General features: G+C 39.2%; 1 protein-coding gene across 2 annotated transcripts in view; it reads right to left on the reverse strand.

Moving 5' to 3' along the window:
* Positions 1–10,809: 10,809 nt before the first annotated feature.
* LOC144436373 (cilia- and flagella-associated protein 337-like) overlaps positions 10,810–13,894 on the reverse strand; it is a 74,046-nt gene continuing 70,961 nt past the window's right edge. For both annotated transcript variants that reach the window (XM_078125161.1, XM_078125160.1), the window contains one exon: positions 10,810–11,635. In XM_078125161.1, the coding sequence (XP_077981287.1) occupies positions 11,373–11,635 (263 nt within the window). In that variant the 3' untranslated portion in view covers positions 10,810–11,372. The remainder of the gene's footprint in view (positions 11,636–13,894) is intronic.

A 13,894-nucleotide genomic window follows, 5' to 3' on the forward strand; every position in this document is an offset into this window, starting at 1 on the left:
ATTTCAAACTATTTGACGACAGTGGTAAAAAAATATTAGGTCAATCACGACAAATAGGAAACGTGTCATTATACCAATGGTAAATCATCAACATATATTTAGGATGGTTATTTTTTAGCACAAATGAACTGAGGTTCAGTAGTGCTATAGGCATGGTGAAAATGAAATGTGTGTGTGTGTGTGTGTGTGTGTGTGTGTGTGTGTGTGTGTGCGTGTGTGCGTGTGTGTGTGTGTGTGTGTGTGTGTGTGTAAACGACTTAAAGTGGTGTGTAGATGGGGAAATATTCAAATGAAAATGAAAATGAAAATGATTGCATCAAAGATGTGCGTTTTGGGGTTAAAAATGTGATTTGTTTTGGTCCAAAAACTCCAAAACTACTGGGCAGATTGGGCTAAAATTTGATGGGAATGTTCTTGGGGAGTTTAGTTTAAGAATTGTTCATGACACGATGATCCCATCAGTGATATGCAAATTAGTGAGCAGATGCGGCTGAGATGTGGTGCTAACGTTCTAAGGGGTGCTTAGATCTAGATGTATACTTGGTATGATGATGATGATGATGACTGAAATTTGGTGGGAGAGTTCTTAGGGGTTGTTAGTATGATGTGATGATCCTATCAGTGATATGCAAATTAGGGCTAAAATGTGTCTTTTTGGTCAAAAATCTGTAATTAGGGTGATTATCAGATAATTAGCAGATTAGGGTGAAATTTAATGTCGATGCCTATAGGGATGTGTACATTAAGTTGTAGTCACAATATGCATGATCACCCCATCTAATCAGCAATATGCAAAGTAGGTCTAAAAATCTCAATCTTGGTCGAAAACTTATATCTTGGAATCTACATGGTAACTGGGGCTGAAACTTTGTAGGGATGTTTCTGGGTGTGTTATTTGTAGTTTATGTTCAAAACATTTTGACACAACTCACAATTGGTCCTAGCAATCATGGCCATGCCCTTAGCAACAGTGAAGTGATAATGCATATTACTATGATAACAGCAGAGACAGGTGGCTAAGTGAATAAAGAATCAACAATGTTTGTTAATATGCCTAGCAACAAGACCATGCCCATTACATCATCCAAATGATGGTTTAGAGTTGAAAACTGGGAAGGGTAGGCAAGTGAATAAAGATTCCAAAAATGTATGCAAATATGCCTAGCAACAAGACCACGCCCATGGCAATAACCAAATACAGTTGTGCTACAAAGCCATTGGGCTATTGTTTTATTTGAGGAACGACTGATAAAAAAATATTGTCGATGGATTAAAATCAATACAGAAAACAAAACACTCAGGTTTTTGTGGGTCGAGTTTAGTATTATAGTTTGGTAGAAGATGAGAGATAAGCTTACGGTCTTGTCAAAATTATATTAACTAGAGAATTAACTTTGAAGATATATGGAGTTTGGAAAATAAAGACTACTCCAACACTAATTTGAATATATCATGAACTCTGAACTCTTTATTATATTTCCATAATTAATTTCCAATTTTTCTGTTTTATTTCTAGGACTTCATCAATTTTACTTGGGAAGACCCGGGTGGGGTTGTCTTTACTTCTTCACCCTGGGTGTATTTGGTGTCGGTTGGTTGATAGATATGATTCGTCTGCCATGTTTGGTCAGCACCGTCAATGAATCTCTCCTGGCAGAATACTTACAGAAGCATCAACCTCAAACCACTGGTCAACCTGGGATTACCATCCATGTCTATGATAATGCTTCCCCAGCAACGCACCACCCTTCAGATTCGATGTATCCTGTGGCAACACCTTATGGAATGACAGCACCTGTCTCAGCCTACCCACCAGCTTACAATACTGCTGTCGGTTATGGTGGTATGTCCGTCACTGACCCACCTTTGGCAACACAGGGAGGCTATAATAACACTGCTTTTACAACTGACACAGAGAACAAAGGCCAGACTGACGAGAAAAAGTCTCTGCCGTGATCCACACAACCGTAATATAGCTGAGAAAGATAACGGTCAATATAGAAAACAACTGATTTTAAAAACAAGTATATTCAAACCATCTCTATCTTAATGACTGTACTAATATATATATATATAACTGTAAACAAAAACATATCACTATAGTAACAAGAATGTTATCAACCAATCAGTGGCACGAAAAGCACATGCTGAATTTGGATAAAGATTTGGGTGAGAACAAAAATAGAAATGTGTTGGTGCTGAACAAAAGAATGGACACTCGATTTCCTTAATTGGATGATGTGTTACTTTAATGCGAAAACCAGGGATTGAATCATGAGCCTGTAAAGTATTTAGGCAATAGTTCACATTAGAGTATGTTAATATATATTTTATATACCCTTATTGTCACTTGGATGGAAACATAACTTTCCACATGGCAAATGATTCCAACATCAGCCGTCCAGATTATTACATACCTAGTATAATACATACATACATACATACATACATACATACATACATACATACATACATACATAACCTATTACATACATACATACATACATACATACATACATACATACATACATACATACATATATATGTTTATATAGATTTGAAGGTTGTGGGCGCCATTCATATTGAATATGCAATACATCGTCAGATAGCTAGTTCTCAGTGAAAACTCAAACGACCAACGACAACGTATTGAGGTCTGACGTATAAAGAAGATATAGTTTTGCTTCTTACGCTTACAATGTCGACGTCTAGGTGTATTTCAAATTGTGTGTCCTATTTATGTTGGGAGGCAATATAATTGTATCTGAGACTGAACACTACATCTGTTTATAGTAGGATGTTGTTAATTATAGTTGTGCACAAATTGTTGGAATGTCTGTGGTGTGTGCTAGTTTTCAGTTTTAAAACCATAGACTTTTATAGAGAGATTGTTTCAAACTCAGACAACCATCACCACATGTCAGGTAGCTAGTTTCCAGGTTTGTTTTATGTTTTCATCGTGAATAAATATACAATCTAGAGGCATTGTTGTGTCCTGTTTACTTTATTATTCAAAAAAAATTGTATCTGAGACTGAACACCACACCTTACAGTGTTATTAATACTCGTCCGGTAAGAAAAGTGACCGACCTAACCATCCGTACATGTACTCCATAGCGCCGTCTGCACGAATATTTACATTTTGAGAATTTTTAACTTTTGTCAATAAAGTACAGTGAAATAGTTACTATGGAACAATATGGACTGTCAGTAAACTGGAAACGATTGCGACATTTCCAGCTGTCTACTACGAACCTTGATGAAGTCAATTACTCTCCGAGACTGACATAATAACATACGTGTTACAAAATTCTTTGTAGCCACCATGTCGTTATTCGTTGGATTTGATGACGGGGATGTAAAATTAACATGCAGTCAATAATGAATGAATAGCTATATATCAGATACTACTTTGATCGTCTCCTAAAACGTAACAATACAAAGTACAAATATTTTGAAATACATGAGTGTAAAAACCAATACAAACGTCCAACCAGGTTGGACCAGGATTGCTTTTGAAGTATACTTCACCACGGACGTCGACTGACAACACAACAATGCCATCAATGGGGGAGTCGAGATCTGACGTATGCGCACTAGTACTATGACTAATCTCAGACCACTATAGTGTCTGAGGATTAACTCTCTCACCTGTGACCTGTTCACCTCTCTCTTTCTCTGTTCTAGTTGCTAATTTAACATCAAAACGTCGGAGTTGTTTGGTTACCTTCCGAGTGAAGTGAGTGAGTGTATGTGTGTCATATTAACTGTGTAGTGACTAGCCAGCCTTGGTCTTGTCAACAATTTGTTGACAATTAAACATCAGGAGTGAAAGATTAGACTGAGATCAATAGAGAAACTTGTTGTTAGTAGGTAGTTTTAACCATAGACCCTATGTTTTAACACAGCTTGAGACAGGTTTAGAGGTACAGTTGGTCGAACATTGTTGTAGCTGTTTTATATGTACTGATATCTACCCCATAATTGTACTTTAATGTCCTTGTACTGTGGAACCTCATCGACTGTATTATAAGGGCTAATCATTCGTTGACTTGTTACTGGATGCTCCATGTGATTGCGATGCCTCCGAATCGATCCTTCACACACTCAACTCAACATGACAATTTGAACCTCTTGGCTCTAAATTGGCCACATATATATGTAACACATAGTGACTGAGATTCTGTTGGTAAGGCGAATTTCGTTTGGCTTGGGTCAGAATTCACGACGTGGGGAGGGGTTGGGGAGAAATTATTGTGGTCAAAACATTTTCGTAGCCCCCCTCCCTTCGCGCTCTCAAAAATTCATGCGCCCCCCCCCCCCCTACCCATGAAACCAAGATTTTTTGTAGCCCGCCCCCTCCCGGCTACACATATTTTAATGTGTTTTAATGTGTAATTATACAGTATTAAACCCCCCTCCCCTCTCGCTCCACTTCAGAGATGTACAATATGGTACACTACATTAAACTAACTGGAAATAAACTTTTCTTTACAAGATTTCTTTACATATATATGTGGGCTTTGCGAAAAAGGTCTCACATTGGGCTGTACTTGGAGGTACTTAGCAGGATTTTATCTTTCAATCTTGATTCTGGGCAGACACAGCATCCCCACGACAGCTGGTGGAGAGAGAGAGAGAGAGAGAGAGAGAGAGAGAGAGAGAGAGAGAGAGAGAGAGAGAGAGAGAGAGAGAGAGAGAGAGAGAGAGAGAGAGAGAGAGAGAGAGGGGGGGGGGAGAGAGAGAGAGAGGGAGGGAGGGAGAGAGAGAGAGAGTGTGTGTGTGTGTGTGTGTGTGTGTGTGTGTCAAAATGGCAAGACCAATTACATTGATGAAGGTATTATTTTTAATGTTGAGTTGAGAGTTTGATCTAGGCAAAGGCTTTGGACCAATGACATACATATTAGATATTAGCTGTAAAAAGTTTTTTTGTTTGGAAATGGTCTGAAAATTGATGGAGGTATGGATTGGTCTACGTCTAAGACAAGATGATCCCAATTTTATATGTAAATCAGGTCTAAAACATAAAATATTTATTTAGCAACAGCCAATTACTAGAAAAAAAGTAGTGAGGGGTAGTTCAGTGAATGAGCATTCAAAAGTAAATACAATGAGTCAATTCATCAATATCACACACAAAATAAGTTTTATTTCACGACAATTAATCATTCAATCGGTCAATCATTCAACCAAATAATAAATCAATCAATAAATTGAGCAATCGAGCAATCAATCAATCAATCAATCAATCAATCAATCAATCAAATTATCAAATTTCTATAGCCGATTCCAGAGCAATGCTCTGTTAAGTCGCACTGAATGGCTGAAGCACACCGTATGCTTTGGTGAACAAATAAGTCTTCAGAAACAAAACCTATTCGATGTCGTGAAGTGTGTTTCATGAGTAAATAGATATACATGGTAGAATCATGATGTCGTCTATAAGGTACACCATGACAGGGCGCCCTCACACATCGGTCAACTCTGTTCATTGTCTGGATCAGATTTCAAGTGATGCACCTAACATTTACTCATAATGCCTCATCTGAATGTAACACAGAGCTCTTCTGAGTAAGATACACACTTCACTGTTCTATGGTTGCATGTAGCAGGGTTAGGGGAGAAGTAATGCAACTGAAATGAAATCGACCTCTCTTTTGTTCTCCATTAAATAAGGACAAAAGCGATAACATCGTCTCATCCCCAACCCTAAAGCCAGTCACCCCCAGTTTACAAACTGAATGCATAGTCTGAAAGTACAATGTGAATTATACAAAATTTATTATACAAACAAAATTATGAGACTGGCAAATCAAAACACAAGATTGTAACACAGTCTGACAAAATACCAAAACAATAGCATTGTCCATTCACACTATAAAACACATCAATGTATACAATAATATATTCATAACTTGGTGTAATTCTACACCATATAAATCCATTTGTTCTTGAATCATCAGCATATATATTGACATGCTACAGGAACATATTAAAAGTCATGCCAATAGCTTAGTAGCATAATTGGCTGTACAAAAAAACTTGCAATCAATCTGCCATATTTGTATTACATACTTTGCAGCCATTTTTTGATGAAGTGTCTACTATGATTACAGTTGTCTAGGGAGAATGGGTTTAATTTATAAGGGTTACTGTAATGGACAGTTGACAACATCAATCACATGACACACTCAATACAATGCACCTAAAAGAACTTGATGATTTCCATAAAAGTTACATCATTGAAAATATACTAAAAGCAGAACAACACATATTCTCAGACCACCAAATACTGTTTGGTATGAGATCTGTTTGAACAAAAAAGTCTTGTTGAGAATGCCTTTCTGCTGTGAAAAAATGGGAAATACTGCATCGTATTCAATAATCTAGGCCTGTTTTTAAATACTGCCTCTAGTGGCCAAACTATACAATCCTTTGTTTTTCTGATAACCAACACATGGTGTATGCCACACTGTAAAGAGCTTAGTTTTCAGTTTAGTTGCATATATCATAACAGCTAGGGATGACAGACACATGTTTATACGGAAATAACTCTAATTTTTGTGAATTGTGTAAACCAATTTCATTGCCCTGAACAATCCAAAAACTAGAAATACTCCACCAACTTTCAAGGCAATGGACTCAATAGTTTGTGACTTTTAACTTTAAGTATTCTACACAAACATCCACAATACACACATTATGAAGACTTGTACTAGCATGCCTATGACACTAATGGTTACTTGATCTCTTGGTCAGCTGTTCTACAAACAAGAGATATTACCTTCCCACTAAAAGATTTGAATACTATTCATGTCTAGATATACATACATCAAAACAAATTGACAAATGGCAGAGAATATAGTCACAAAACACAACATTCACTAACTACTACAAATGACAGACATCATCTTCCAATGAAATTATTTCAACACACGTACTGCAAGGAATGTGACGTTAAAATATCAATGCAAACCAAACTTAATCAAAAATATTATTTTGTTATCAAAAATACTGACATATTTGTTTAAAAATGGAAGATAACAGACATCATATTCCTTCAGAAATAATCTGAATCAATGCTAACCTACATGCATACCAACTATAGAAATAGCTTATTTTTGGCAATTGACTGTGAAAGTCAAGGTCAGAGGTCAAAGCCTGCATCTGATAATTTGTGGATAGACACTTGAATACATTAAAGTTTTTGTATTATTAGGTAACCAGTGATTTTATCAAACAAATATGCCTGCACACTGATAATATTTGACATTAGCATAAAACAAAGTGCTGTGCATATGGCCCTTACATGTCTCCATTGCGTCAGGTTTGAATGAAATATGTTATTGCATGTCAGAGAAATGGCTGTACATTTACATGGACAGACAGTCAGACGGACGGACGGACGGACGGACGGACAGATAGAATCTGTTAAAAGAATGTTCCTAATATGTCTATTCATAGTACAAAACTTGCAGTAAATCAATATAAGTGTAATTTAATAACTGTAATGTTATCAAATGTTAATAATAGTGAGTTGTTTCAATCTGTAAATGTATATATCTTTAGTTGTCCACATGGACTTTAGTCATTGTATATATAAGTTAATCAATACACTTAACATGTTAGACAATAGAGAGATTAAACAGAGCTTTGGAGACCGATACAACAATGACAACTTCATCATGTTGTGGCATGTGTTATCAAAACTTGCACATGTATTAAAGATTTTCAATTCTCATCAGTGAGTCGTTTTTATCAAGAAACCAGTAAGTTTTTCATAAGTGAATATGGGAGCATAATTTGACGTAATTACCCACCTGTTGCTGTCAAATTTCACACAGAATAATTTCAAAATATACTTTGACTGATTTGTAAAGAGCTATTTATGATTCCACAAGGATCTACTAAAAATGTACATCTGAAATACCTGTGGTATGGCAGATAACACATTATTCCTTATTGTCTTCAGCAGGCCACATAAACATTCTATGCTCCTAGCTTGCATCTTAATTTTCACAGGTTCCATTCAGATTTAAGATAGTTAATTTTTGAAAACACAAAATTGCAATATTTTATGAATTTTCTTACAATATCTGGCACATGTACATACACAACATGTGGTGCATTCAAGGTACAAATTGGATTACCTTGCTAGACCATCTATGGGACTGCTGTTTGTATGCTAGCCCATCTATGGGACTGCTGTTTGTATGCTAGACCATCTATGGGACTGCTGTTTGTATGATAGACCATCTGTGGGATGGCTGTTTGTATGTTAGACAATCTATGGGACTGCTGTTTGTATGCTAGCCCATCTATGGGACTGCTGTTTGTATGCTAGCCCATCTATGGGACTGCTGTTTGTATGTTAGACAATCTATGGGACTGCTGTTTGTATGCTAGACCATCTATGAGACTGCTGTTTGTATGTTAGACCATCTGTGGGACTGCTGTTTGTATGTTAGACCATCTGTGGGACTGCTGTTTGTATGTTAGACCATCTATGGGACTGCTGTTTGTATGTTAGACCATCTGTGGGACTGCTGTTTGTATGTTAGACCATCTGTGGGACTGCTGTTTGTATGTTAGACCATCTGTGGGACTGCTGTTTGTATGTTAGACCATCTGTGGGACTGCTGTTTGTATGTTAGACCATCTGTGGGACTGCTGTTTGTATGTTAGACCATCTGTGGGACTGCTGTTTGTATGTTCGACCATCTCTGGGACTGCTGTTTGTATGTTAGACCATCTGTGGGACTGCTGTTTGTATGTTAGACCATCTATGGGACTGCTGTTTGTATGTTAGACCATCTGTGGGACTGCTGTTTGTATGTTAGACCATCTGTGGGACTGCTGTTTGTATGTTAGACCATCTGTGGGACTGCTGTTTGTATGTTAGACCATCTATGGGACTGCTGTTTGTATGTTAGACAATCTATGGGACTGCTGTTTGTATGCTAGCCCATCTATGGGACTGCTGTTTGTATGCTAGACCATCTATGAGACTGCTGTTTGTATGTTAGACAATCTATGGGACTGCTGTTTGTATGCTAGACCATCTATGGGACTGCTGTTTGTATGTTAGACCATCTGTGGGACTGCTGTTTGTATGCTAGCCGATCTTTGACACTGCTGTTTGTATGCTAGACCATCTGTGGGATGGCTGTTTGTATGCTAGCCCATCTATGGGACTGCTGTTTGTATGCTAGCCCATCTATGGGACTGCTGTGTGTATGCTAGACCATCTATGGGACTGCTGTTTGTATGCTAGACCATCTATGGGACTGCTGTTTGTATGCTAGACCATCTGTGGGACTGCTGTTTGTATGCTAGACCATCTGTGGGACTGCTGTTTGTATGCTAGCCCATCTTTGACACTGCTGTTTGTATGCTAGACCATCTATGAGACTGCTGTTTGTATGTTAGACAATCTATGGGACTGCTGTTTGTATGCTAGACCATCTATGGGATGGCTGTTTGTATGCTAGCCCATCTTTGACACTGCTGTTTGTATGCTAGACCATCTATGAGACTGCTGTTTGTATGTTAGACAATCTATGGGACTGCTGTTTGTATGCTAGACCATCTGTGAGATGGCTGTTTGTATGCTAGACCATCTGTGGGACTGCTGTTTGTATGCTAGACCATCTGTGGGACTGCTGTTTGTATGCTAGACCATCTATGGGACTGCTGTTTGTATGCTAGACCATCTATGGGACTGCTGTTTGTATGCTAGACCATCTATGGGACTGCTGTTTGTATGTTAGACCATCTGGGGGATGGCTGTTTGTATGCTAGCCCATCTTTGAGACTGCTGTTTGTATGCTCAGACAGTCTATGAGACTGCTGTTTGTATGCTAGACCATCTATGGGACTGCTGTTTGTATGCTAGACCATCTGTGGGATGGTTGTTTGTATGCTAGACCATCTATGGGACTGCTGTTTGTATGCTAGACCATCTATGAGACTGCTGTTTGTATGCTAGACCATCTATGGGACTGCTGTTTGTATGCTAGACCATCTATGAGACTGCTGTTTGTATGCTAGACCATCTATGGGACTGCTGTTTGTATGATAGACCATCTGTGGGATGGTTGTTTGTATGCTAGACCATCTATGGGACTGCTGTTTGTATGCTAGACCATCTATGAGACTGCTGTTTGTATGCTAGACCATCTATGAGACTGCTGTTTGTATGCTAGACCATCTATGGGACTGCTGTTTGTATGCTAGACCATCTGTGGGATGGTTGTTTGTATGCTAGACCATCTATGAGACTGCTGTTTGTATGCTAGACCATCTATGAGACTGCTGTTTGTATGCTAGACCATCTATGGGACTGCTGTTTGTATGCTAGACCATCTGTGGGATGGTTGTTTGTATGCTAGACCATCTATGGGACTCCTGTTTGTATGCTAGACCATCTATGGGACTGCTGTTTGTATGCTAGACCATCTGTGGGATGGTTGTTTGTATGCTAGACCATCTATGAGACTGCTGTTTGTATGCTAGACCATCTATGAGACTGCTGTTTGTATGCTAGACCATCTGTGGTACTTTTGTTTGTATGCTAGACCATCTATGGGACTGCTGTTTGTATGCTAGACCATCTATGAGACTGCTGTTTGTATGCTAGACCATCTATGGGACTGCTGTTTGTATGCTAGACCATCTATGAGACTGCTGTTTGTATGCTAGACCATCTGTGGTACTTTTGTTTGTATGCTAGACCATCTATGGGATGGTTGTTTGTATACTAGACCATCTGTGGGATGGTTGTCTGTATGCTAGACCATCTACGGGACTCCTGTTTGTATGCTAGACCATCTATGAGACTGCTGTTTGTATGCTAGACCATCTGTGGGATGGCTGTTTGTATGCTAGACCATCTATGGGACTGCTGTTTGTATGCTAGACCATCTGTGGGATGGTTATTTGTATGTTAGACCATCTGTGGGATGGTTGTTTGTATGTTAGACCATCTTGTTTGTATGCTAAGACAGTCTATGGGATGGTTGTTTGTTTGCTAGACCATCTGTGGGATGGCTTTTTTTTGTGCTCCTTTTCATGTTTATTCCTTTGTCTGAATTACTTGTTTATGGAAAAGGGGAAGTTAATTACACATCAATAAAAGAGAAATGACTACATACTAAATTTGCCAAATTCCTCACTTGAAAATAGTAATCAAAGTCACATGTCTTGGAAGTGTTGCTCAATCACTTTGCCATAATGAGAATGTGCTGACAAGCTGTTTCTTGTTGTTGTCTCATTCTGGTAAGCTCTGCTTAATCTCTCTAGTTGCTTTGATAGCTAGCAGCTATTTGGCTCTCACTCAGTTATCTTACTGTTATCTACCGAAAGATCTCTCTCTATTTATCTTTGTTGTTTAGTTTGATGGTGACTTTTTTACTTTCACTGATTGGTGCTAATGGTTTATCTACAACACTTACTCTTCTCATGTGAGCCATGACATTATTAGCATCAGACACTGAACTCCAACCCTTGAGGACACCCCTCTTTGGTTTTTGTTTTGCTGCTTGTAATTCATCTTTGTGTTTGAGTTTCATCTTCGCTTCAAATTCAAGGATGGATTTTGGGAAGAGACTCTTCTCATCAAAGACAGCTTTCAGCCCTGACAAATATACAAACAAACAAAGTAAAAGTGATTGTATGATTAACAAACAAACAAACAAACAAACAGACAAAAAAACAAACAAGCAAACAAAGAAAGTAACAGTGATCATATGATTAACAAACAAACAAACAAAGTAACAGTGATTATATGATTAACAAGTACATTTCAAAGTAATCAAATCCAATCTATCCAGTGATACACAAATAAATGTTTTAGCTATCCATGAGTTTTGTAGGTTTCAAAGACTAGGTTAGACTTTGACAGTCGCTCGCGCCTTTTTTTCCTACGTCTTATTCAAACTCCGATCCGATGCAACACTGGTCTAATCGCAAACTGATATCGAGGGTTGAAGGCCCGAGTGATCGAGGGCCGAAGGCCCAAGCCTTCGACCCTCGATATCAGTATGCGATTATAGTAGTATTGCGCCGGATCGGAGCGCGGCAACGACTTAAGTTTTGATAAAACGTAGGGAAAAAAGGCGCAAGCGACTGTCAACAGTCTAAGACTAGGTCACCGTTTGCATTTGGTATGAGGACTGATCACTCTCTGCTATTGGTATGAGGACAGATCACTGTCTGCTATTGGTATGAGGACTGATCACTCTCTGCTGTTGGTATGAGGACTGATCACTCTCTGCTATTGGTATGAGGACTGATCACTCTCTGCTATTGGTATGAGGACTGATCACTCTCTGCTATTGGTATGAGGACAGATCACTGTCTGCTATTGGTATGAGGACTGATCACTCTCTGCTGTTGGTATGAGGACTGATCACTGCTATTGGTATGAGGACTGATCACTGCTATTAGTATGAGGACTGACCACTCTCTGCTGTTGGTATGAGGACTGATCACTGCTATTGGTATGAGGACTGATCACTGCTATTGGTATGAGGACTGATCACTGTCTGCTATTGGTATGAGGACTGATCACTGTCTGCTATTGGTATGAGGACTGATCACTGTCTGCTATTTGTATGAGGACTGATCACTGTCTGCTATTGGTTTGAGGACTGATCACTGCTATTGGTATGAGGACAGATCACTGCTATTGGTATGAGGGGCTGGTCACTGCTATTGGTATGAGGACTGATCACTGTCTGCTATTGGTATGAGGACTGATCACTCTGTGCTATTGGTATGAGGACTGATCACTGCTATTGGTATGAGGACTGATCACTGTCTGCTATTGGTACGAGGACTGATCACTGTCTGCTATTGGTACGAGGACTGGTCACTCTCTGCTATTGGTATGAGGACTCATCACTGCTATTGGTATGAGGACTGATCACTGTCTGCTATTGGTATGAGGACTGATCACTGCCATTGGTATGAGGACTGATCACTGTCTGCTATTGGTACGAGGACTGATCACTGTCTGCTATTGGTATGAGGACAGATCACTGCCATTGGTATGAGGACTGACCACTGCTATTGGTATGAGGACTGATCACTGCTATTGGTATGAGGACTGATCACTGTCTGCCATTGGTATGAGGACTGATCACTGTCTGCTATTGGTATGAGGACTGATCACTGCTATTGGTATGAGGACTGATCACTGTCTGCTATTGGTATGAGGACTGATCACTGCTATTGGTATGAGGACTGATCACTGTCTGCTATTGGTATGAGAACTGATCACTGCTATTGGTATGAGGACTGATCACTGTCTGCTATTGGTATGAGGACTGATCACTGCTATTGGTATGAGGACTGATCACTGTCTGCTATTGGTATGAGAACTGATCACTGCTATTGGTATGAGGACTGATCACTGCTATTGGTATGAGGACTGATCACTGTCTGCTATTGGTATGAGGACTGATCACTGCTATTGGTATGAGGACTGATCACTGTCTGCTATTGGTATGAGGACTGATCACTGTCTGCTATTGGTATGAGAACTGATCACTGCTATTGGTATGAGGACTGATCACTGTCTGCTATTGGTATGAGGACTGATCACTCTGTGCTATTGGTATGAGGACTGATCACTGCTATTGGTATGAGGACTGATCACTGCTATTGGTATGAGGGGCTGGTCACTGCTATTGGTATGAGGACTGATCACTGTCTGCTATTGGTATGATGACTGATCACTGCTATTGGTATGAGGACTCATCACTGCTATTGGTATGAGGACTGATCACTGCTATTGGTATGAGGACTGATCACTGTCTGCTATTGGTATGAGGACTGATCACTGCTATTGGTATGAGGACTGATCACTGCTATTGGTATGAGGACTGATCAC

The sequence above is a fragment of the Glandiceps talaboti genome, chromosome 6 (assembly GCF_964340395.1).
Source record: "Glandiceps talaboti chromosome 6, keGlaTala1.1, whole genome shotgun sequence".
NCBI lineage: Eukaryota > Metazoa > Hemichordata > Enteropneusta > Spengelidae > Glandiceps > Glandiceps talaboti.